This window comes from Heptranchias perlo, chromosome 9 (assembly GCF_035084215.1).
Source record: "Heptranchias perlo isolate sHepPer1 chromosome 9, sHepPer1.hap1, whole genome shotgun sequence".
Classification (NCBI taxonomy): Eukaryota; Metazoa; Chordata; class Chondrichthyes; order Hexanchiformes; family Hexanchidae; genus Heptranchias; species Heptranchias perlo.
In genome coordinates this window covers 59,899,589-59,925,372 of record NC_090333.1, presented here as the reverse complement: position 1 = coordinate 59,925,372, position 25,784 = coordinate 59,899,589, and the positions used below count along the sequence as shown (strand labels likewise).

The following is a 25,784-nucleotide window of genomic DNA, read 5'->3' as shown; positions in this document are numbered from 1 at the left end:
TGCCACACTCGGTCAAATGCTGCCTTGATGTCAAGGGCAGTCACTCTCTCCTCACCTCTGGAATTCAGCTCTTTTGTTCATGTTTGGACCAAGGCTATAGTGAGGTCTGGAGCTGAGTGGTCCTGGCGGAACACAAACTGAGCATCGGTGAGCAGGTTATTGGTGAGTAAGTGCCACTTGATCGCACTGTCGACGACACCTTCCATCACTTTGCTGTTGATTGAGAGTAGACCGATGGGGTGGTAATTGGCCGGATTGGATTTGTCCTGCTTTTTGTGGACAGGACATACCTGGGCAATTTCCCACATTGTCGGGTGGATGCCAGTGTTGTAGCTGTATTGTAACAGTTTGGCTAGAGGCGCAGCTAGTTCTAGAGCACAAGACTTCAGCACTACAGCCGGGATATTGTCGGGGCCCATAGCCTTTGTTGTATCCAGTGCACTCAGCTGTTTCTTGATATCACGTGGAGTGAATCGTATTGGCTGAAGACTGGCTTCTGTGATGGTGGGGATATCGGGAGGAGGCTGAGATGGATCATCCACTCGGCACTCCTGGCTGAAGATGGTTGCAAACGCTTCAGCCTTGTCTTTTGCACTCACGTGCTGGACTCCGCCATCATTGAGGCTGGGGACGTTCACAGAGCCTCCTCCTCCCCCCGTTAGTTGTTTAATTGTCCACCACCATTCATGACTGGATGTGGCAGGACTGCAGAGCTTTGATCTGATCCATTGGTTGTGGAATCGCTTAGCTCTGTCTATAGCATGTTGCTTCCGCTGTTTAGCATGCATGTAGTCCTGAGTTGTAGCTTCACCAGGTTGGCACCTCATTTTTAGGAATGCCTGGTGCTGCTCCTGGCATGCTCTTCTACACTCCTCATTGAACCGGGGTTGATCCCCTGGCTTGTTGGTCATGGTAGTGTGAGGAATATGCCAGGCCATGAGGTTACAGATTGTGCTGGAATACAATTCTGCTGCTGGCCTGGGGCTGTCTCGGTAGCGTGAGTAGAGCAGAAGCCAGTCTGGAGCGATTCAAACAGGAAGTTTTGAGAGATGGATACAGAGCTGGAGGCAGACAAGTTCAAGAACCATGGAGTGGAAAGGTAGGTTGAAAATGGGACAGCTGTTGGAAATAATGGATGAGTCAAAAGGTAGGTTAGAACAATAATGGTTATAGCGCAAATGTGGCTACAATTCTGTACAATAATATACCCAGGTGCTTGAAGAGAAGAAGCAAAGTGGCCTCTCCATTAATTTGGTCATACATATGGGATGATTGGCTAATACCTGTTGCATTTTGTACAAGATTGTTGAATGGATTACCTGCAAATAACTGCATATAGTTAAGAAAAGCACAGTGTACCTTTCATGCTGCAAATGCATGGGCTGAAGGAGCCAAGACGACTGCACAAAAGGATAGCTGAAGTGAAAAGAATTTTTTATTTCGGGGGCGGGGGGAAAGAGATGGAATGTGTTACAATTTCTTGGCTGTACCCAGATATTACTCATGCTCAGCACAAAGGACCGTCCTAGCAATCGAGCCCTGGCTCCCTATGAACTGAAGTGTGATCTTATACACACAATATCTGGTAATGTAGCATTGTCCAGGGTCAAACAGAACACAATTGTTCCTGTAATTTGCACACTGCAAATGACGATTCCTCTCATGCGCTCCTTGTTTTTCAGATAAAGGAAAGACTACAACCCTATTAGATCTATGACTTAGGCTATAATCTACAAATCAGACTTATTAAAAGTAAAACTTAAACAATAGCAAAAGTTCATCACAGCAGATTTCACTATTACAGAACATTACTTAATTCACCAAATCTGTTATAAAACAAATAAATGTTTCTAAATTCATGTAGATTTCTAAAGTAATATGGATACATTGTTTCAGGCATTTGCAAGGTAGTGGCCTAGAAACTGGATTGCGCCAGAATTGGGGCGCAACCTGGGTGCAGAGCATGCTGCACGTGCCTAATGAGGCCAGCTGCAGAATCGTGGCAAATTGGTCCACCGGCCTCATTAGTATAGTATTGGTGAGCTGTGAGTGCTAGTTGCGGCCCCAAAGACTGCTCACCGGGGGCGGGGATGGTTGATTGGGAGTAGGGTGAGCGGTGGCCAGAGCAGCCCACTATTTTAATGTGGAGCTGGGAAGAGCACTCCTGCTCCTGGCTCCACGTTAAGGCAATTTTTAAAATACGTACTTTTTTGGTGGCAGACTCCAGCGGTCCCTTTATGAGCTGCTGGTTAGTCCACATGTAGATCAGGTAGTCCTTACTGCAGCAGGCCCAATGCCTGCTGTGTTCAGAACAAATCATTTTCAGGTTTGGATCCTGAAACTGTGGACGCTAGGGCAATTGGAGCTTTCATGACTGAGATAAATAGATTTTTGTTGGGTATGGGATATGGACCAAATTTGGACAAATGAAGTTGAGGTGCAGGTCAGCAATGATCTAATTGAATGGCAGAGCTGGCTCCAGGGGCTGAATGGCCTCCTCCTGTTCCTAATGTTCCTATATGAAATAAGCATTAGGCCCCTTATTAGCATAATAAAGGGCCGAACGCCTGTTTTAGGTGACTATCAGGGACGTTTCTACAGCACCTGAACCAGGACGTTTCTACAGCACCTGAACCAATATGGCATTGGACATGTTCCCAATACCGTTCGGACGCAGGTGGCTGTCCCCTTAAATTGGACCTCTTTGCATCTGTTTTCATCTGGAAAACGGGCATGACAAGGTCCAATTTCACCTCCAGTGTCTTTATGTTCACAGGGCATTTCCACCAGCCCCAGCTCATTCAATTGCATGGCAAGTACAAAGTCACTGAAGAACCACTGCACGTCGGGCAGCACGGACAGTTTGAAAGGAAGCCCTTTCCTCCCAAGTTCCCCTGGCTGAGTTATGGTTCTATAGCGGCTAGTCTCTAGTCTGTGCTCTTGGCACTTGGGTGGAGAAAGTGCAGAGGGTTGAGACTTGCAGTATCTGATCTACAAGTAATCTTTATACAACTAGTTTGTGGAAACAAATTTGACAATCTTGTTAATAAAAGTGGTTAAACAAATTCAGTGCATTGTATCCAATGCTGAAAAAAAGTTATATATAGCAAATGTGATTTTTAAAAATAATTTTTTTGGTGGGTCTGTAAAAGCAGCCCCTAAGCAATTTACTCCTTAACCCTCAACAAAATTTACTGAGTGCCCCTAAAAATAGATGGAAGCAGGTTCTTTTAACTTTGACTGGAAGAACAGAACTAGACAACACAAGCACAAAATTAACAAACTTCAGGATTTTATCCCTCCCCCCACCACCACAAATCAATAGTGGATATGTGGAGGAGACACCTAGTAAAAGCAGTTACTGCTATATCCATTAACAATTAAAAGAAAAAGGTTGTATAAGTTTATGATTTGAAACAGGGTTGAGAGTCAGAAGGACAAGCACAGATATAAATAATCAAATATACAGAGGAACATGGTGTTCCTGACCTGCTGGAATTACAAACATCAGACCATGAAAGGCAACAAGTCGGGGATGGGTAGATGGTGTAAAGTTTTGCAGATATTTTGAAGCTGCATTTTATTTGCCTTTGGAGTGGCAAGGAGAAATTCCAGAAGTGAAATGTGTGGGAAAGATTAAATGTGTGGATCGTATTCATGGTAAAGTAGATTGTATATGGTCTATTGAAGGCAGGGGCTTCATAGGCTGAATTACTTTTCTTTTCTGTGCTTTTTTATGTTTTTATTTCAAATGCATTAGAAAAATAGGATGAGACATAACTGAAGCAAGTTGAACCAGCAATGTACAGTATATGTATGGTTTGAATGGTAAAACATTTCTTTCTCTTTAAAAAATTACCCTTTTTAAGTCAATAGCCTACTACTGTTGGTTTATCAGTGCATATTTGTAAGATTAAGGATACTGTCTTAGAAAAAAGAAGTTTTGTATAGCTAAGAATACTGGCCGTTATGATCACCACTTACTTTTGTTTCAATTTATCATGTTTTTAGATATTTATAAAACACATTGGGATAGGGCAGCATGGTCGTGCTATGTATTGGAGTACGAATGGCATTGTGGATTACTGATGAATGTTTGATTCCCCACTCTGCTGACTTCTGGATTACAGCCCTGCCAAATGGAGGTCAAGCAAATTCCTGGAGGGAGGGAGGTAGAATTGTATGGACTACTTATCTCTTGGCAGCCAACCAAGAGTAGCAGTTGCAGTGGTCTGTGCACATGTAGGCTACCTGCCCTCATTGCTTAGAAGCAGCAAGAGTGAATTGGAGGATAGGGAGACCAACAAAGAGATAATGCACAGAAGGTACCTTCATTCAAATGAGGGTACAGATCCTCAAAATAGAGCAAAGTTTATATGGATCTTTGTGAAGTCTATCAAAATACAACCACGTGTTGTCTTTTGTGTCTCCTAAGAGTTACTCTCCAAATTTGCAAAAATAAACTAAGGAAATGGTCAAGGTGAACAAAATGGCTTTGTAATCAAGACAGATCATTGGAAACAATAGTTGACATTAAAAGATGGAGCAGAGCCAATCTCAGCAAATTTTGTAGAACATAGGCTTACCCAATGCAGTTTTCAAGCTTAAGTTGATTTTGCAGTTTGGATTTATCTTTATCTGAAATTTGGTTTTATCTTTACTATCTTTACCAAGTGTCAGCTGAGGCTCAATTGGTAGCACTTTCGACTCTGAATCAGAAGATTGTGGGTTCAAGTCCAACTTCAGAGACTTGAGCACGTAATCCAGGCTGACACGCCAGTGCAGTACTGAGGGAGTGTTGAACTGTCGGAGGTGCCGCCTTTCGGATGAGACGTTAAACCAAGGCCCCATCTGCCCATTCAGGTGGACATAAAAGATCCCACGGCAGTATTGCGAAGAAGAGCAGGGGACTTCTCCCCGGTACCTTGGCCAATATTTATCCCTAGACGAGCATCACTGAAACAGATTATCTGGTCATTCTCACATTGCTGCTTGTGGGAGCATGCTGTGCACAAATTGGTTGCCACGTTTCCTTCATTACAACAGTGACTACACTTCAAAACCTTTCAGGGCTCAGAACAAAATACCAAAACCGTACAAATGTAAGCCACGCATAGTAACAGCAGAGAAGTACAGCAACGGAAACAGATGCCAATCTTCTGTGAGAAAACATAGGAAATTAGGTCACGATCTGCATGGCAATCCACTTCTACATGGATAGAGCAATCTTAATCAGTGGCAAGGAAATGGAAAGGATTGTTAAGAGTGTATCGCGTTCCCCCAGCCCATGCATTACTCGAGAAAAACTTTTTTTTTAATGAAAGAAAGTAAACAAAGGCCCTCCAGAAATAAGCAGATGGATGATTGATGAATCAACTGTCATACAATGCTTAAGATGGCAAAAAGCCACAGCACTTTTCAATTGCCCTTGTTAAAAATGAAAATACACAGTACTGTGCTGAAATAACTCATTAGAAATCGGGGATATGCAATAAAACTATGTAAAACTATGGAATTCTAAGTGACCTAGTCATAAGGAACTGTTAGCTAAAGTTGAAGCTTGTGGAATGGAGGGCAATTTTTGACCTGGTTAGAAAATTGGTTGAGTGGCAAGAGACAGAGGAGGGATAATGGGCAGGTACTCAAATTGGCAGGATGTGAGTTGTAGCGTCCCACAGGGATCTGTGTTGGGGCTTCAACTGTATTTATTAACGACTTAGACGACGGAGTAGAGAGCCACATATCCAATTTTGCCGATGATACAAAGATAGGCAGCACTGTAAGCAGTGTAAACAATTTTACAACACCAAGTTATAGTCCAGCAATTTTATTTTAAATTCACAAGCTTTCGGAGGCTTCCTCCTTCGTCAGGTAAATGTTTGATAATGTAAGCAGTGTTTGATAAATGTAAGCAGTGTAGATAGAAGCATCAAATTACAAAGAGATATTAATAGATCAAGTGAATGGGCAAAACTGTGGCAAATAGATTTCAATGTAAGCGTGTGAGGTCATCCAATTTGGACTTAAAAAGATAGATCAGAGTACTTTCTAAATGGTAAAAAGCTCGAAACAGTGGAGATCCAAAGAGACTTAGGGGTCCATGTACATAGATCATTAAAATGTCATGGACAGATACAAAAAATAATCAAAAAGGCTAATGGAATGCTGGCCTTTATATTTAGAGTACTAGAATACAAGGGGGTAGAAGTTATGCTACATCTATACAAAGCCCTGGTTGGATCACACCTGGAGTGCTGTGCTCAGTTCTGGGCACCGCACCTTAGGAAAGATATATTGGCCTTGGAGGGAGTGCAGAGTAGATTTATTAGAATGATAACTGAACTCCAAGGGTTAAATTACAAGGCGAGATTACACAAACTAGGATTACATTCCCTAGAATTTAGGAGATTAAAGGTTGATATGATTGAAGTTTTCGAGATATTAAGGGGAACTGATAGGGTAGATAGAAACTATTTCTGCTGGCTGGGGAGTCTAGGACTAGGGAACATAGCCTAAAAATTAAGAGCCAGCACTTTCAGGAATGTAGTTAGGAAACACTTCTACAGGCAAAGGGTGGTAGAAGTTTGGAAAACCCTTCCGCAAACGGCAGTTGATGCTAGCTCAATTGTTAATTTTAAATGAGATTGATAGATTTTTGTTAACCAAAGGTACTAAGCGATATGGGGCTACAGCGGGTATATGGAGTTAGATCACATATCAGCCATGATTTCACTGAATGGTGGAGGGGCTAAATGGCCTACTCCTGTTCCTATGTACATTTACCAATTCACAGTCATAATAAAATCTACTAAATACTCAAAGATCTCCCATGGCATTGCTCACAGGAAGCCCTGGGCATGGACTGCAGTTTCTAATGTTTACCATGGTCCCACAATAGAAATTTGCCCTTCAATGTAATGTAAATTTACAGAATCAATTTATCACAACTGACATGAGATAAAAATATTACACACCTTACTGATACTAATCTCAGACTTTATTTACTTACATTACAAAGCTTGGTTAAGTAACTTTGTTCTTCCCTCCCTAAACCTCTTACTCTCAGTTATTAACATTAAGAAACTTTTTTTTTGCTTTGCCTCCCATAGTGGATTTACAATATTTGCTTAAGATGCAGGTACTTTATTTATTCTTCCCTTCTCCCTTCCCAAAACCTTGCTTCCTTTGCTCAGTTATTCACATGATTAAAAAAGATATCTTTTTATCCCCTTACTTCTCTTGCTGGATTTAGAGATCTTGTTGAAGTTGCCATTGGTATAACAGGGACTTTTCCACTGTCTAGTCTCCAATGACCAGCACCTTCAACAGTTGCTCATTTGCCATAGGTGCTGGCTGACTGACCACAATCTCCATTTGCAGACACTTCAAACATCCTTATCTGGGCTCAGCACAAACATTACTCCATCAAAATAAAATCCATCACAAATGACAAGTTTAGCTCCAAATTTTTGTTTAATAATGACAAACCATATAAAAAGCTGCAAGAATTTTTTTATATAGTTGATGTTTTCCCCTACCACTCACACCTCAGTCACCTGTAAATTTTCTGCCGGATTGTCATGTGACATGAGATGTGACAGTACACTCAGTATTGTAGTTCTACAGGAAAAGTTGAAAACTGCAACTCCTATAAAAAATTACACACAGCGCGCATGTACTCACACACAATTGGAAATACCTAGAACCAAGCCACAGGTGAAATTTGCAGCTCAAACTCGCAGACTGCAAGGCAGGTCTATTTGGAGGAAATGTCTTGCAGGCGTTTCTAACATGACATGACCAATTTTATAGGCAAGTTAATGATTTTATTTTCAAAACAGTGCGATTGTTAGGTTACAAATGTTTTGCTAGCTGTTTCTGACCTGAATGAAAGAGGAAAACAATGACTGAAAACAGTGTGATGAAATTATTTGAGCAGTTTGATTGGTTTGTTTCATAGTAGTTGCATGTTCCAGATTGCTGAATTAAAAAAAGAGTAAATTGATTGTGTGATTTTGTGATGTTTGCTTGTTGCTGATTGTAAAGTTTACTATCTATCTATTGAATGGAATGAGTTTTTGATAGCTTCATATTTAGCCGATATTTGAGTCAATCAGCAGGTTAGTGGTTATTTAAGCCAACCGCAGTTTATTTTGCCTGACAAATGCGTCACACTTTTGACATGCCACACATTGAAGTGTGAAACCATGAATGCACACTAGATACAAGACAAGACTTTTAATTAAATAGATATGGTGCTAACAATTACTGAGGTCAAATCTAACTAATGTCTACTCACCGGAATTGAGGGGACATTGGTTAAGGTTTTCAGAGAAAAGAAATAGGAGCTGTAGGCTACCTCAAATAACCAGAGAATTCTAAGGGCTCGATTTTAGCACCCGCGATCGGGTGCGTTCGTGACGGGGGGGGGCTACGAAAATCGACGATTCCTGGGGCGGGTCGGGAGCCCGGCTCCAACCCGCCCACTTCCGGGTTTCCCACTGACGCGTTCACATGTGCGTGCAGCCCCCGGGGTGCCACTTAAGATATTTGTTTAGGTATTTCAGGTCGTTTAGAGACCTGATTAACATGATATTTTAGGAGGGGTGGGATTTTGCAAACAACTGGGACTGTTTCCCGTACTGGGGAAAATGCTCCCAGTTTAAATGGACATGTTGCAGCCATCAGCCTGTGGCAGCTGCAAAGGTCCATTTGACAGGGGTTGGGGGGGGGGGTGGTGGTGGTGGGGGGAGACCCTCACTCATTGCAGGAGGCCACTCTGTCACTTTGGATAAAGTTTGGCCTCCACCACCCTCCTCCTAACAATAAAATTCACCAACTTGCACACTTACCCCGCTGTCCAGACACATGTACCTACCTTGCGGACCCCCTCAGATGTACATCTTCCGGATGGGGGCCACCGTAGCTGCAGTCATGACCTCCTCGGAGGGCGAACAGCATCACCAGCCTCGCCGGCCACCTCGGACACGTGGAGCTCCACAACACAGTGCTGTGACACATCCACCTGCACAGCAGGAGGGAGGGCAACCGCAGAGAGAAATGCGTCACAGAGGGCACCACCCTCGCCACACGTTCCACAGACCGAGGCTCAGCCTCCTGGACCTCTCTGAGCAGCAGTGCACACGGAGGCTCAGAGTCACTCGACATGTAGTTGTGGACATCTGCAGCCTCCTTCATGCCGAGCTGCTCCCGGCTGGCCCGAGCACCATCTTCTTACCTGTTGCTGTCAAAGTCACCACTGCCTTCAACAACTTCTCCTCCGCATCCTTCCAGGGTGCCACTGGGACATCGCCGACGTCTCACAGTCGTCTGCACAAAAGAGCCTTGCAAATACACCTACACCCACTCTGCAGTGACACAATGGGTGGCATCAGTTGTGGGTCTTCTTCATTGTGATCCTCAGGAAAGGGCATTATTGCACAAACCAGACAAGATTCGCAAAGACGTGGCAGTAGTGGTGCCAATATAATATGTAATGTGAGTTGATCAGAAATTAAATATAAGTAAAAACCACGACAAACCCTCAAACACCCTTGTGCATCCCCTTCATGCTCACGACACGTTTGCCTTACGCTTCCTACTGCACATATGTGATGCATGCCTTGTGGCTGCAGCACAGGTAGCGGCAGGTTGAGTGAGGCTGACTGTGAAAGAGATGCATGAGAGGGTGAGTATAAGATAGAGCCATTAGATTGTATGAGGATTGGGTTGAGTGGTAGTGGCGGGATGAGTACTGGCGAGGTGAGTAAGTGCAGGTAAGATGAGGATGAGGTTTGGGTGGGTGTGAGGAGTGATGTGACAGAGTAGTGTTGGCTGTGCAGAAGGAGATGTGGGGTGAGGGCGGTGATGTGGCAGACGGAGTGTAGGGGAATGAGTAAGTGTACTCACTTTGGCTAACCTACTTAGGTCATTGCAGCGCCTCCTGCACTGTATGCAGTTGTGCGATATGTTGGTGGTGCAGGTGACCTCCTCTGCTACCTCGAGCCAGGCCTTCTTGGTGGCAGAGGCAGGTCGCTTCCTCCCGCCCACCGGGGAGAAGATCTCTGTCCTCCCCCTCCTCCTCCTCACCCCATCCAAGAAGAGATGGAATGAGGCATCATTAAACCTGGGAGCAGGTATATGCTGTAATTTTTCCTATTTCTTGCAGCATCAGTCAGTGGAGGACTGCCCCTTTAAATAGAGCTACTCCAGCTGACAGACATTACTGCGCATGCGCAGTCCGCCCGCTGCGCAGCTTAGCAGCGGGGAACCCGGAAGAACAGGTAAGTGGACCCAATCGGCCTGCGATTGCGCGCGGAGCAGACAGATTTCACCATTGACCCCCCCGCCGCCATGGTAATATCGGACCCTAAATCTCAGTATATCCACCGCCTGATTCAATATTCCAAAAGGACACAAGAGGGGGCCAGTTCAAGACCCTGCACTAAATATGTCACACCCTGGACCAATTACATAATTCAATTAAAGTTAACCGGGATTTAAGGCAGAAACCCATAGGAAGGGAGGGGGCAAAATTCCTGAACCTCTCCTCAACCCATGGGGTGCCACTCCATTCCTGACTCTCATACATATTTAGGAATCCTCCTTCTTCCCCAGTATGCTATATTTGATACATTGTAACAAGCTAAGAAATCAGGAATACAAATAGGTTAGAAAAAAAATTACTCGCATGCTAAAACTCAATGCTAACAGATGGGCTCAAACACATAAACTACACACCTTAAGCAGCTCTTCTGACAAAGCCTTCACAGTGGCTTCCAGTTTTTCTACTTGAAGTTGCTTCTTCTCTGAGTTTTCTTCAAATGTTAGCTGAAACAATTATAAGGAGACAAAATGCTATGGTCAAGTTGAGTTTTACTTAATTTCTAGGCAAAACTAGACTCAAACTTCAGTGTTAGATGGGTTTTAAATTTTACTACATATGCTGTTTCATGTATATTCTGACTGAAGCAGAGCTCCATCATGCATCTAACAGGATTTTTTTTTTAAATGACTTTAGGTGCACAAAGTTATGCGAATTCAAGTTTGGCATCAGTTTAGCTATATCTTTGAAAGAAAGTTATTTTGTCTTGGTGACCAGGACAAAACCAATATAGAGAACTATCTAGCAATATTTATTTTATCGTGAGGTCATATGAACTAGCTAATTTCCCTCATTTGATGTTGTTGCCTGTTTTTGTAAACAAATTGTGTTGGAAGATTACATGATGTCTGGATCTATCCCTTTGAAGATGTTAATGCATGCGAGTTCATAAACTAGGGGAAGTAGGCACATTTAATATCTCTGGTATTGTTCACATCTTACCTGCTGTAGATCTGGTTAAGATATTGATTGCCTGATAATTGTGAAGAATCTGTTAAGTGTGCCTGCTGGACGTTAAAGAAATGACAGGAATATAACTGGGCAGCAGTCCAGAGATCTTTAGTTCCCCACTGCCTATTTCCATGGTTTGTGGAGACATCGCCCATGTAAAATTTTATCTGGCTCAGAAGTTACTGAAAATTACTACTAAGATTTTGGACTCTATTGTTTTGAGACAAGTTGAGTGAGTGGGCAAATACATGGCAGATGCAGTATAGGAGTGGGCAAATACATGGCAGGTGCAGATAAATGTGAAGTTATCCACTTCGGAAGGAAAAACATAAAGGCAGAGTATTATTTAAATGGTGATAGATTGGGAAATGTTGATGTACAAAGGGACCTGGGTGTCCTTGTACACCAGTCACTGAAAGCAAACATGCAGGTGCAGCAGGCAGTTAGGAAGGCAAATGGTATGTTAGCCTTCATTGCAAGAGGAATGGAGTACAGGAGCAAGGATGTCTTACTGCAGTTATGCAGGGCCTTGGTGAGACCACACCTGCAGAATTGTGTGCAGTTTTGGTCTCTTTAACTAAGAAAGGATATACTTGCCATAGAGGGAGAGCAACAAAGGTTCATCAGACTGATTCCTGGGATGGCAGGACTGTCGTATGAGGAGAGATTGGGTCAACTCGGCCTGTATTACTAGAGTTTAGAAGAATGAGAGGGGATCTCATTGAAACATATAAAATTCTGACGGGGCTTGACAGACTGGATGCAGGGAGGATGTTTCCCCTGGCTGGGGGTCCAGAACGAGGGGTCACAGTCTCAGGATACGGGGTAGGACATTTAGGACTGAGATGAGGAGAAATTTCTTCATTCAGAGGGTGGTGAACCTGTGGAATTCTCTACCACAGAAGGCTGTGGAGGCCAAGTCACTGAATATATTTAAGAAGGTGCTAGATAGATTTCTAGACACAAAAGGGGTATGGGGAGAGAGCAGGAATACAGTATTGAGATAGAGGATCAGCCACGATCATGTTGAATGGCGGAGGAGGCTCAAAGCGCCAAATGATTTACTCCTGCTCCTATTTTTCTATGTTTCTATGAAAGTAAAGTATTGCATGCTGGTTACTTAATGTATTCTGCTTCTTTAATTATCTTATATATAAATAAAATATTAAACTTAGCCTGCACTCAATCTGACATATATTTATGCCTTTTTGAAGTGAACAGGACATAAAGCAGTGAGCAGCCCATGTGGTCTCTGTTGTGTAATCGGATAATGGTTAGGCCTGTGCTGCGCTATTCTGTTCAATCATACACAAGAATGCAAATTTCATGTACTAGGGGATGTGGGTCTACTTTTCCTGTTGAGGAGCCCCCAGAACTGTATACATCTCTACAAAAGTCTTTGAATGTTGAAAAGTAAGCAGTTCTAATACAAAGAGGTACCACTGGAGCGTTGCAAAAATGCATATACCTTTTGTTCCTGAGTAGCTTCCAATACTTCCTTAGTTCTGGACACCAACTGGTCCTTGTCTTTGATTTCTTGTTCTAAAACAGCAACACGAGTTTGCAACTGATTAATCATCTTGTCCTTTTCATGGCATTCTGCATCAAGTATTGAATTCTCCCGATGCAATGACTGGACTTCTTGTTTTGCTCTGTGACATTCCTATTATTAACAGAAATTGCATGGAAATTTCATTATATCAACAATTTTGAATTTCTAATTTTTCTTAACATGGAATTGAAGAATCCTTACATCTTCCAGTCCTGAGAGTTTTGCTTTAATTTCTTGGATGACGCATTCTGCTTTGTATCGCCTTTCAGTAAGATCTTTGTTTACAGTCTCTAGCTCTGCTAGGCTGGTCTGTAATTGCTGAAGGCTTCTCCTGTTACCAGTTTCCAACTCCTTCCTCTGCTGTTCAAATTGTTGCTGCCATTGCGTCTGAGCCTGAATAAAAACAGAACCAGTGCTTAAAAGATGTCCAGCAGCTTTGTTCCAGGGTCAAGTGAATAGAAAATCTCTCCTGCTTTACACCTATCCTCTCATCGGGTTGCTCCACAAAGCCATTTTCATCTAAAAGGCAAATCTTGACTAGCCGTTGACTGCAATGGAACTGAATGTTAAGCAGCGCGTATAACAGGCAGCAGATGTGATACCGCCCATTTTCTGCTACCGCTGGAGTCAAATTTCTGCCCCAGTGTCTTCCCTCTTTGTAAATCCCTCTGTTCACGTTTATAATTGAAAAAAAATGACAGTAAGTGTATGCAGATGCAAGATTTTTACATTCTTAGTTAATCTTTCATGGCATTGCACAGACGGACCAAGTGTAGACTTTAGGTGGAGCAGGGTTAGAGGGCAGGAAATAATTGGATTAGAGCACACAAACAAAATTCAGTCCCCAATTTAAAGTCATACATCTGTCCTTATTTTTATATTTTCATAATAAGTTCCTATTACAATTACAATAGAAACTGCCTATGTAAACTTGTCACAATGCAATTACACCCTCCTGCCAGTGAAGGAGCTGGAGAAAGGAGGCATGGGTTGGGAGTGGGGGTGAGGGGGGGTGGGGGAGAAGAGGGGGGAAAAGGGAGAGAGAAAAAAGAATCTTTGTTCATGCTAATATTGTTTTCAAAAAATAATTGAATTTTGAAGGCAGCTAATTAACTCACCTGTGTTTTTTTGACAATGAGATGGTAAATGCTGTAATTGCTTACAGCTGTGAGGCAGAAATTCTGGTATCTAATACCTATGAAAGAGAGACATCTAGTAGAAAGCAGAATGTCTTTCCTCATCATAATTTGAATTTTCAGAGCAAACAAAGCTTCTTTGAGGGCAACAGGAAGGAAGAGGGAAACAGGTTAAGGATAAGGAGGCCTCTGGCCATACGCACTAAGGGGGAGTGTGCAATGTCATGGGGAATAAACCAATATCTTATTTTCCCCGATATCATTAAAATTTGGGGGGAGAGGGGAGGGGGGAGAAAGCCTCGTAATTAGTTTCTTCATAATGTAGTATGGCAACTCTCTTTATCCACACTGCCTCACAATGTGAAACAGTCCTTTTTTTTTCACTGAAACAATGAGAGAATTTTTTTTGAAAGAGATAAAACCTCCTACGCAAGATACTGACTTGACCAATTCCTTCAGGTCACAGTAATAACATGTTCCTTTTCTCTCAATATTTCATGGCTGTAAAACAGTTCTATTCTTTTCTTTGAGTAATTTGGGAATTTGTTTTTTGACGAGGGAAGTGGAGGCAGCTGTTGTAAGATGCCAGCTTGGCTGCTCAGGATCTCTTGATGCTATAACAATAGGCTAGACATTCGTGATCAGTTTACTGCAGGACTGCTGTGGGTCTGTACGAGAGTGAATGAATCAGAATATCTTGTGTCAGCAAAGCCCAAATGCAGATTAAAGTTTGTGGTGCATAAGACACGCCCAAAGAGTTCTCCATCGTGATTTTGAACACCTAAGCATGTTAACAGAAGGGCTCCCTCTAGCTATATGTGGAATGCAGGACCAAGCTATGTGATAGATTTGTGGCAAAAAGGGAAAACAGTTGTTGGACACTGGATTCTTCCCACTGAGCTCCATTACTATGCAAACTGTCTGTGTGTTTCAGATAACCAAAAAAAATTGTAGTGGCAGAGTATTTTTATGCAAGTGACTGTGCCTTGAATATCATTCATCAGTAACATTTTACCTGGGCAGTTATATGACTTATGAAAAGTTACAGGGCAAGTGGTATGGCATCTGTGGGACTGCAACTTGCAGCATTCCTACCACTAATTTGCTGGTGGTTGCACCCATGATTGTCAGAACGGACAAACCTCCCCTTCATAGCGACTAAATTTCACCAATCCTCTCCCTGAAAAAGGTGATTTACCTGGTGTGACTTTTCTCTCTCGATTGTTAGTTCTTGAGAATATCGGTCATTTATTGTTGCTGTATGTGTCGTCCATTCATTTCGCAACCTGTCCAGTTCTCTGCTCTTTTCTGACAAAGCCTAGATAAAATGATACATGGGCCAAATTGTACTCAGTTGTAACAAAAACATGCCAGTAGTCTGGTACATTCCACTTAACTACATAGTAATCAGGTCGAAAAAATTTAAGCAACTGGAATTTAAATGATTATGTCTTCCCTGCATTTTCACATTGTTGCACTAGAGCATTGCCCAGAGTTTACATTTAAACTATACGTAAATCAATCCATGATGGGATATATGCAAATAAATGGCAACAGAATATAATTGCTATCAAAAATGTTGATGCACATTAGCAGGTTATACAAATGAGCTGCAGTTGAACATTTTTATTGGACTTATATTCTACAGAATCCAATGATAGGGTGCATTGTCAGCAGTGGCTCAGTGGTAGCACTCTCATCTCTGAGTCAGAAAGTTGTGAGTTCAAGTCCCACTCCAGAGACTTGAACATATAATCTGGGCCGACACTCCAGTGCAGTACTAAGGGAGTACTGCACTGTCGGAGGTGCCGTCTTTCGGATGAGACATTAAACCAAGGCCCCATCTGCACTCTCAGGTGGACGTCAAAAATCCCATTATTTCGAAGAGCAGGGGAGTTCTCCCCGGTGTCCTGGCCGATATTTATCCCTGAACTATCATTAGAACAGATTATCTGGTCATTTATTTCATTGCTGTTTGAGGGACCTTGCTGTGCGTAAATTGGCTGCAGTGTTTTACATTACAACAGTGACTATACCTCAAAAGAACTTCATTGGCTGTAAAGCTCATTGGGATGTCCTGTGGTTGTGAAAGGCACTATATAAATGCAAGTCTTTCTTTATTGTGCATTGAAAAAAACAAGCGCAGCCCCCAAAGCCATGCTGCTATAGTGAGCACAGCTCAGGTACTTTCCCAGAGGAAAGGAGAAAAAAAAATGGAAGGGCCATTATTACCAGGCCACTCGCATGCACCTCCTAATGACCAGCTCAAGAGCATGGAGAAAAGCTTGGAAGCAGCTCAGCCAAAGTCACATATGACCTGGAGGGACCAGAAGTACAATTTCTGCAAGTCTTTTTGTATTCTAGCAAAAGGATCAGTTTCATGAGAAATCTGTCCTTATTACTGCTGTCTGATTGCCACCTAATAAACAGAAGAGGTCAGAAAAACAGGGAGTGGGGGATTAGAGAACAACATACCCTCAAAAGGAACTTACTGCTGTTACCAATAAACACACATTCTAAATCGTACACTATGTGATTTTACTGAAGTCTACTTTTAACTTCAAACTGAATTAAACACTTTTTTTAAAAAAACAGTCCGGAGATTTCTGAAGTTGGGGAGTTGAAGGGAATTATTACGTAAAAGTCTTCTTCAACGTATGTCAAAGACGTTAAGTGAGAATTCTGCAAGGTTCCGAAAACTGGCCACTACCTTATTGGTGAAAGTTCAGCGTACCTGTTGTGTGCAATTTAATTGCCTGGTAAGGTCTTCCACAGTTTTTTTAAGCTTTTGTTCCAACAACAACTTTTCATCCTACAAAACAGAGGAGTAACTGTAAGCGAATTGGGACTTGGATAGGTGATAAAAGTAATTACAGAGATACCCATTTATTCTTTCCCACTATTCCCCAGACTCAAATGTGTCCTCCAAGCAACAGTGCCAGATAGTAGAACTGTTTATGTGCCATTAACACCATTCTGTGAACAGCTGGCACAAAGCACAATTCAGGTGAGGCAAGCTGATTCTCTCTCTCTTTCCCCGACATCCCTAATACTTTAACAGAAATTAAGAACAATGGCTAAAAAATAGGAGGGTTAATGGTTTCTTTAAAAAAAAATTCTGTGAAACGCAACAGGCTGAATAAGATTTTTTTTAAAAATATATTTTACAGCACTAATCATTTTACATGTATTTGGCAAGCAACACATCAAGCATCAAAAATGGAAGTCTAAAGTAATGTATTGTTTTCACAGTATTGACAAAACCATCATAGACACTTTCCTGGAGGAATTTGTAACAAACCAGACCACATTTATATGAAAATCTTACAAAAGCACAAGCAGGTCAAAGACAAACATGTAGATCATCTAATTTCAAGCAGACTCTTAAGAGTTCAACAGGCTTTCCTATTAAGTCAACAGTGGAAAACTTACTAGATTTAGATCTAGCTGCAGAAATAAAAATGTTCAGGAGTGCCCAGTATGTTCAGTACTATTCAGTAGAGAATGGTCAGAAGAGGAATTAATGCTATTCCTTTTACTCAAAATCTAGACTACCTGGTGTTCAGCATGGGCTATAAAAGAACATTAGCAGCTACAGATTCAGCAAAGTGAACCTAATTTTAACCCTGTGTGTACTGTGACCAGCAAAAGTTAACAACATAATCCATGTTTCATCTTTGTGAATAATGGATTATGTTATTAATGTCTGTCTTGCTGGTCACAGTACATGCATGGCTAAAATTAGGTTCATTTTGCTGAATCTGTGGCTATTTCACTTTTGTCAAAACTGAAAGGAGGATGAGGAGAAAGGACCTTTTAGAAGTATATGAAATACAAATCCAATAAAAAAATATAAATACAGAGAACTATTTTAAGTTAAATCACAAATGATAGATCATAGATACATAGGGATACAGTACTGTTGTGGTTATGTTACTGGACTAGCAATCCAGATGCCCGACTCCAGAGAACGCAAGTTCAAATCCCACCACGGCAGTTTGAGAATTTGAATTCAGTTTAAAAAAAGAGATCTGAAAATAAAAAGCTGGTATCAGTAAAAGTGACCATGAAACTGTCGAATTGTCGTAAAAATCTAACTGGTTCACTAATGTCCTTTAGGGAAGGAAACCTGCCGTTCTCACCCAGTCTGACCTATATATGATTCCAGTCCAGATAATAATGTGGTTAACTCTTAACTACCCTCTGAAGTGGCCTAGCAAGCCATTCAGTTTTATCAAACCACTACAGGATACAAGATACAAGGTGGCAGCCCACCAACACCTTTTCAGGGCGACTAGAGATGGGCAATAAATGCTGGCCTTGCCAATGACGCCCACATCCAGAGAATGAATAAAAAAACAAACAGGTAAATGTCAAGTTCAGGGCTGATTTCAAGAAGCACTTTATCATGCAAAAAGTGATGAATACCTGGAAATGTCTTCCAGTAGTGGAGGCAAAAACTCTGAAATCATTCAGAAAGCAGTCAGATGTTGTGATGAAACACCATAGAGGGATAAGCTACGAAGTCCAGATGACTTCCTTCATTTGTACTTATCTTTGTGAAAAATATGCATTTCTATTGTATGAGTACATACAAACATCTTACCTTTATACATTTTAAACAGGTAGCTAAGTATTTCTTTATTTCCACATCTGTTCCATGTAGTAATTTTAGAGAAAGGTGATTCAAGTGTTTGAAAGCATTGGTCTCCACAACATTTAGGTAGGCAGGTGTACAGTCAAATACTGGTGCTGAAGAAACTAACTGCAGCAGGAATCTGAAGACACAAAGTGTTTATACTGCATTCGCATAAATTTAATTCACAAAAAGAGTAAAGAATAACATTCAAATATAGTTACAACACATAATACCTCATTAACTCTGGATTGTTAACAATACTTACAAGGTAAGTGATTAAAAACCTCTCTCAGACCCGAGGAAGAGATCTGAAGACAGAACTTAATACCTGTGCAATAGCCTTTAAGGCGATAATTTGTAGTTGCTGACAACAGGATTAGCTTTAAGATCCTAGATAGCTGAGGGGCTGCTAGCAGAGATGTGGCTACACTACTCCGTGTCTTTTGGTCTTGCCAAATAGTCTGGACATATTGGACTTTTTAAAATGTATTACAGACATCATGGGAATTGAAGTTCAGTTGGATCCTAATCATTGCTGCTTGGCCTCCCATTGGAGGAGCCACTGGACTCAAAGTTCTGACTGTTCAGGCTTTTATTGTTTACTGCTCAACTCTGTGTTGAGTTGCAGTGTGTACTGGATGAATATTGTCAAAGACGGTATTCACCCTCCTGCATCCACAGCATAAGTTTCAGGTTTTGTCTCCATTCATGTCCTTTTCTAAGCAGTGTCAGGAATATCTGAATGCACAGAGAGCTCTGCCTTATATGATACTGCTACACATATGTGGTTTCCTCCCCTTCCTATTTGCTTATTGAAGATACCTTTATTTTGCTTCCTCTTATGTACTAGTTATACATATTCACGATATGGTTCTTTATTACAGTTATTCTTAATGTTACACTTACTCTTCTACCTTCTGTTTGATTGTTAACATAAGTTCTTTTTTTTATTCGTTCATGGGATGTGGGCGTCGCTGGCAAAGCCAGCATTTATTGCCCATCCCTAATTGCCCTCGAGAAGGTGGTGGTGAGCCGCCTTCTTGAACCGCAGGAGTCCGTGTGGTGAAGGTTCTCCCACAGTGCTGTTAGGTCGGGTGTTCCAGGATTTTGACCCAGCGACGATGAAGGAACGGCGCTTTATTTCCAAGTCAGGATGGTGTGTGACTTGGAGGGGAACGTGAAGGTGGTGGTGTTCCCATGTGCCTGCTGCTCTTGTCCTTCTAGGTGGTAGAGGTGGCGGGTTTGGGAGGTGCTGTTGAAGAAGCCTTGGCGAGTTGCTGCATTGCATCCTGTAGATGGTAAACACTGCAGCCACTGTGTGCCGGTGGTGAAGGGAGTGAATGTTTAGGGTGGTGGATGGGGTGCCAATCAAGCGGGCTGCTTTGTCCTGGATGGTGTTGAGCTTCTTGAGTGTTGTTGGAGCTGCACTCATCCAGGCAAGTGGAGAGTATTCCATCACACTCCTGACTTGTGCCTTGTAGATGGTGGAAAGGCTTTGGGGAGTTAGGAGGTGAGTCACTCACTGCAGAATACCCAACCTCTGACCTGCTCTTGTAGCCACAGTATTTATATGGCTGGTCCAGTTAAGTTTCTGGTCAACGGTAACCCCAGGATGTTGATGGTGGGGGATTCGGCGATGGTAATGCCGTTGAATGTCAAGGGGAGGTGGTTAGACTCTCTCTTGTTGGAGATGGTCATTGCCTGGCACTTGTCTGGCGTCAATGTTACTTGCCACTTATCCGCCCAAGTCTGGATGTTGTCCAGGTCTTGCTGCATGCGGGCTCGGACTGCTTCATTATCTGAGGGGTTGTGAATGGAACTGAACACTGTGCAATCATCAGCGAACATCCCCATTTCTGACCTTATGATGGAGGGAAGGACATTGATGAAGCAGCTGAAGATGGTTGGGCCTAGGACACTGCCCTGAGGAACTTCTGCAGCAATGTCCTGGGGCTGAGATGATTGGCCTCCAACAACCACTATCATCTTCCTTTGTGCTGGGTATGACTCCAGCCACTGGAGAGTTTTCCCCCTGATTCCCATTGACTTCAATTTTACTAGGGCTCCTTGGTGCCACACTCGGTCAAATACTGCCATGATGTCAAGGGCAGTTACTCTCACCTCACCTCTGGAATTCAGCTCTTTTGTCCATGTTTGGACCAAGGCTGTAATGAGGTCTGAGCCGAGTGGTCCTGGCAGAACCCAAACTGAGCATCGGTGAGCAGGTTATTGGTGAGTAAGTGCCGCTTGATAACACTGTAGACAACACCTTCCATCACTTTGCCACCCCCACAAAACACACATTTTTAAAAATATGTATTTTACACATTGTATTGCTTGTGAACATTCAGGTTGATCTGGTGTTAAAATGAATTTATATTGCAACATCAGTCTTTTATTCTTTGAAAAAAAGTCAAACCTTGTAACTATACATATTTACAGAATGCAACCAAAATAGTAAATATACTGCACATTTCAAAACACCACTCACCTCGGGACATCTTTGCTTTGCTCTTGGATGCACTGCTGTAGAAGGTCTATAAACTTTTGTGGGAATGCAGAAAAATCTATTAAGAGCCCCTGCTGATGTTTTAAGCTAAGAATGGAGACATCAAAAATCACAATTGTTATCAATTAAATGTAGTCTGCAGAATTTAACAGTTAGCTCAAATATTTGCAAGTCATAAATCTTCAACAATCTAAAAGATGAAGCATGAATCTGCCATTTCCTAAATCAGATTATTTTTCTGACCTGAAATCTACAGATGTATTTCTTTAAATAAACTCTATTCAAGTTCTCGTTGCATTTGGAAGAACTGAGCTTGAACATTCTTGTTTGCTGGAAAATTATCCTATGGCTAGGAAGATAATACCCAGCACTTTTGCTGAGTTTGAAGCAGGCTTCACAATTCTGGTTTTAGTACTGTTGGAAGTCAATGCAGGCATGTGTCATGGGCATGTCACTGAGAACATTCCATGACATTTGGCACACATCATGAAACTAGGAGCTGGCATCAGCCAATGATGGGTTGATTGAATTGGCAGTCAAATATTGAGGTGGTAATAAAAAAAGGTGATCAGCCAAGACAACTTTTCCAAAGTTGATTGAAATTTAAGTAAACAGTTATCAAACTTTCAAAAAACATTTACGACACTAAGAATTATGCATTGCAAACTACACTGTTTTACAACACAGGGAGATACCAAAAAACAGTAAACAGTCAAGGCTGCTTCAGGAGAAAAAAAATTATGAACATGATTCAGATTAAGGCCATCTATACAAAGGAGTAAATGAAGATATCTAAACAGCAGCACAGAAGTGTAAGTTTTTAGAGAGAAAGTGTTCGTGTGTAACTTTGTGCCATGATTAACAGCAATTCTTATTTCTACTTGGAGTCTGAACACGTGAGAAAGTACTCCCTCATAGGTCACTGTAATTTGTGCAGAATGCTTTTCTTGATGTTCGAGTATAGTCAAGCTGAAAAACGTAATCTTTTAACAAACTGTACCATATCAAAATAAAAGCATCATAAATATTATAAATATGTATGTAAACTATTGCTTACCTCTGAAAATCTTCTTCTGCAATTATCAATTTATAAAGAAAAAATGGATCTATATCATCTGTTAACCGGACTACCAAATCCTGCAATACAAAAAAAAATGAATTTGCCGAAGTTGTTTCGCTGGTTAAAATTTCTCATGCTTCCCAGATTTACATGCTATAGCTTGCTTTTAGAAGTGCTAACGATACAATTAGCACACTCAACTGACAAAAATTACTTACACTTAATTCCACTAGTACAAATCTGATCATACATACCAGTGTACTTTTCAGGCAAGACCTTCACCCACCACAAATATTTTTAAAGTCACTTTTTAAATCTATTAGGAAATTTAAACCATAGACTGCCAGCAGCTTCAGGGAAAGGACCACCAGCCTGGGCCAATTGGTTATCTAAATTTGCAGTTACGCACTATAATACAAACAGTACTTCAATAATAACAGTTCTCATATTTTTGGCCTCTTTTCACTCCAAAACTCCTCCTGCTGAAGTATGGTTCATACAAGCCAGTTACCCTCTGGTACCTCACCCAAGTGATCAATCATGTTTGACCCTATAAAGTGCTGACAGGCAGGTGGGTGGGTGGGTGGGTGGGTGGGTGGGTGTCAGATGGAGACAAAAATTGGGCTTGGCTGTGATGCCTTCCATCATAAAAAGTTTCATAACCGTTACTGTCAAGGCTCATACATGAATAATGGTAATAGCCATCCTAGCAAAGAATCAATACCAGATAGCAAATCTTATGGCAAGAATGCTTACACAACAAACTACAGTAACTGAGGCAACATCACAGATCTGAAGTATATTCTAAGCATGAGTAAACACATTTTAATGTACAAGTCAAGCAATTACTTTTTAAAAAATGAAAAAAAAATTGACCTTTTTATAAACAGGATTAGAAGCACAATGCAGCTCAACAGTTACTCGAACACTTGTTCTCCTGTAAATAAATAAAAAATAAATAAATATTTAACCGAATGCATTCGTGACTAAACTCCTTTTTGAGGACGATAAGCAGAATCTTTTTGGGGTCAAGGTGCCTCCAAGATGACATGCCTGGTGACGGGAGATTGAAACCAATTCTGTAGCAGACTTAGTAATCTGATAACTGAGCATTAGGGCATTGTTGATGATTTACCAGGCTCATTAATGGGATCTGGAGCGGTACAGCCAATGCCCTGTTGGATAGATGGTCCTGGATGGACAAGTAGCAGGAGGCTTCCCAGTACCTTACGCAGTTGACTACGCCAACCTCCTCCAAAGCCTCCCCTCTGTTGTCCACCTCCATGAGGCTGCCATTGCATGGTTTCATTCCTAACTATCCAAGCATAGCTAGTGCATATCCAAATTGGATTCTCTTTCCTCTCCCACATTATCACCTTCGAAGTCTCCCAAGGATCTATCCTTTGCCATTTCGTCTCCATGCAACCCCTTAGCAACATTATCCACAAACTTGAGGTCAGCTTTCACATATACACTGATGACACCCGGTTCTATCACTCCACCATCTCTGGTGGCCCCTCAACTGCCTCTGTGCAGTCAGACTGGTTGTCCGGCATCAAATATTGGATGAGTCATAACTTCTTCCCACTCAAGATTAGAAAGACCGAAGCCATCGTCTTTGTCCTTCGCCACAAACTCTGTTCCTTTGCCACTGACTCCATCCCACTCCCCAGCCACCATCTCAGGCTACACCAGACTGTTCAGAACCTTGGGGTCCTGTTCATCTGAGCTTTAAACCCTACATACCATCCATTATCAAGACTGCTTACTTCACCTCTGCAACACTGCCCACCTCTGCCCATCCGGGACCATTTATCCAATAGGGCATTGGCTGTACCATTTCAGGTCCCATTAATGAGCCTGGTAAATCATCAACAATCAGACCCTCCATTGGTGAAACCCTTATAGTTGCCTTAATTACTCTAACACTTTCCCTGGTGTCCTCCTGTTGTCCATGAATTCCAACATGTCACCCTTGGCATCATGCTAATTGATTCCATTTTCCGCTTAAACTGACGGACCTCAGAAGATTGCCCAGTCTGAATGTTTATGTTCTCTCTTTGAATGCCCTGTCTTGGGTTTTTGAGGGTTTAATTTCCTTATCTGCAATTTTGATGCAAGATGTGCATAGATCCCGGTTCTCATCCAAGGTGGCCCTGGCATTACGTTTTTCATCCCCTCTTAACTGAGAAGTTTATCCCTCAACGGGCTTACGCCATAATATATTTGATAGTATCTTTATTGCTGGCTCATATTGAAAGAAATGGTTATTGCTAAGCAAATCATTCACCTGTTCACCATGGGAAGAAGATGACATTCTTTGCGATGAAGAGGATATGGGGTCAGAAGCTCTGTTCGGGGTTGAATAGGACACTGAGGTTGTGAACAATCTGGTTCAGCCTGAGACAATGGCCACAGAGGGAGATGAAATCCATGGCAAAGGCATGAGTTGTGGCGAGCCCCAAATACAATGGCTTCGGTCTTCCCAATGTTTAACTGGAGGGATTGGGGCTTCTCCAAGACTGGGTGTCAGGCAAGTTGTCTGACAACACAGAGACAGTGGTGGGATCGGGAGAGTTGCTGGAGAAGTAGAGCTGGGTTTCGTCAATGTATACGCGGAAGCTGACCCTATGTCTTCGGATGATGTCGCCAAGGGGAAAATGAGGAAGATGTAGATGAGGAAGAGAGGGCCAAGGATAGAACCTTAGGGAACCCCAGAGGTAATGGTGTGGGGGTGTGGTAGTCCTACTGAATTGGACAAGGAAGGAGAAGCACTACAGAAGAATGGTGTGTTCAACCGTATCAAAGGCTGCAGAGAAGTCATGTACGACGAGGAGGGGTAATGCACCCGTCACAGCGGATGACATTAGTTCGTGGCTTTGGTTAGGGCCATTTTGGTGCTGTGGCAGGCACAGATTTGGGAGGCGAAAATACATTCAAGGTCTTCAGAGAGGAAAGGGAGGTTGGAAATAGGGCAGTAGTTTGCAAGGGCTGAGGATGGGTTTTTTGAGGTGAGAAGTAATGATGGCAGTTTTGAAAGGGATAGCAACATGAATTTCATGTACTAGGTTGCAAAACACAAAAGTGTGTAATGAAGTGTGCTGCTTCAATAGTCTGAGCTTCCTTTGTATATTTTAGTTAAATTTTCTTTTCACCTATTCCCTCCCCTCCTGAAGGCCTTATACATACACATGCACTCATTACATGACAAAACATTAACCCCAGATGAGCTGACAGCAGACTGAGTGTGGATCTTTCCCAAAATTTTACCTTAGCCATGAAGGAAGTGTGTATTATTTTAAATTTCATTTTCTTTCCCTTCAAAGTCTCCTCAGCAAAGAGCACACATTGCAGTCTTGCATGGAGATTTTTTGCCAATAATGTTCCTTAAACAATTGCTAGCAAGACCACAATATTCGTTCTTCTATTTTCCCTCTCTGTAGGCTTGTACCAAAGCGTTACTTACATTTTTTGTATACTATATAGGTGCAAATCACAACACTTATAGCAAGGTTATATGTCTCACAAATCTTCCCCAGTGCTTACTGGTGGG

At 42.0% G+C, this 25,784-nt stretch overlaps 1 protein-coding gene across 1 annotated transcript in view; it reads right to left on the bottom strand.

Annotated features, from left to right (window-relative positions):
• LOC137325461 (spindle assembly abnormal protein 6 homolog) overlaps positions 1-25,784 on the bottom strand; it is a 40,789-nt gene that overhangs the window by 13,811 nt on the left and 1,194 nt on the right. Inside the window, exons 2-10 of the mRNA XM_067990597.1 lie at positions 23,108-23,168; positions 22,229-22,308; positions 21,154-21,258; positions 18,630-18,801; positions 16,758-16,835; positions 15,222-15,341; positions 13,089-13,280; positions 12,804-12,998; positions 10,741-10,830 (exon numbers count right to left, since the gene is read on the bottom strand). Of these exons, the coding sequence (XP_067846698.1) occupies positions 10,741-10,830; positions 12,804-12,998; positions 13,089-13,280; positions 15,222-15,341; positions 16,758-16,835; positions 18,630-18,801; positions 21,154-21,258; positions 22,229-22,308; positions 23,108-23,168 (1,093 nt within the window). The remainder of the gene's footprint in view (positions 1-10,740; positions 10,831-12,803; positions 12,999-13,088; positions 13,281-15,221; positions 15,342-16,757; positions 16,836-18,629; positions 18,802-21,153; positions 21,259-22,228; positions 22,309-23,107; positions 23,169-25,784) is intronic.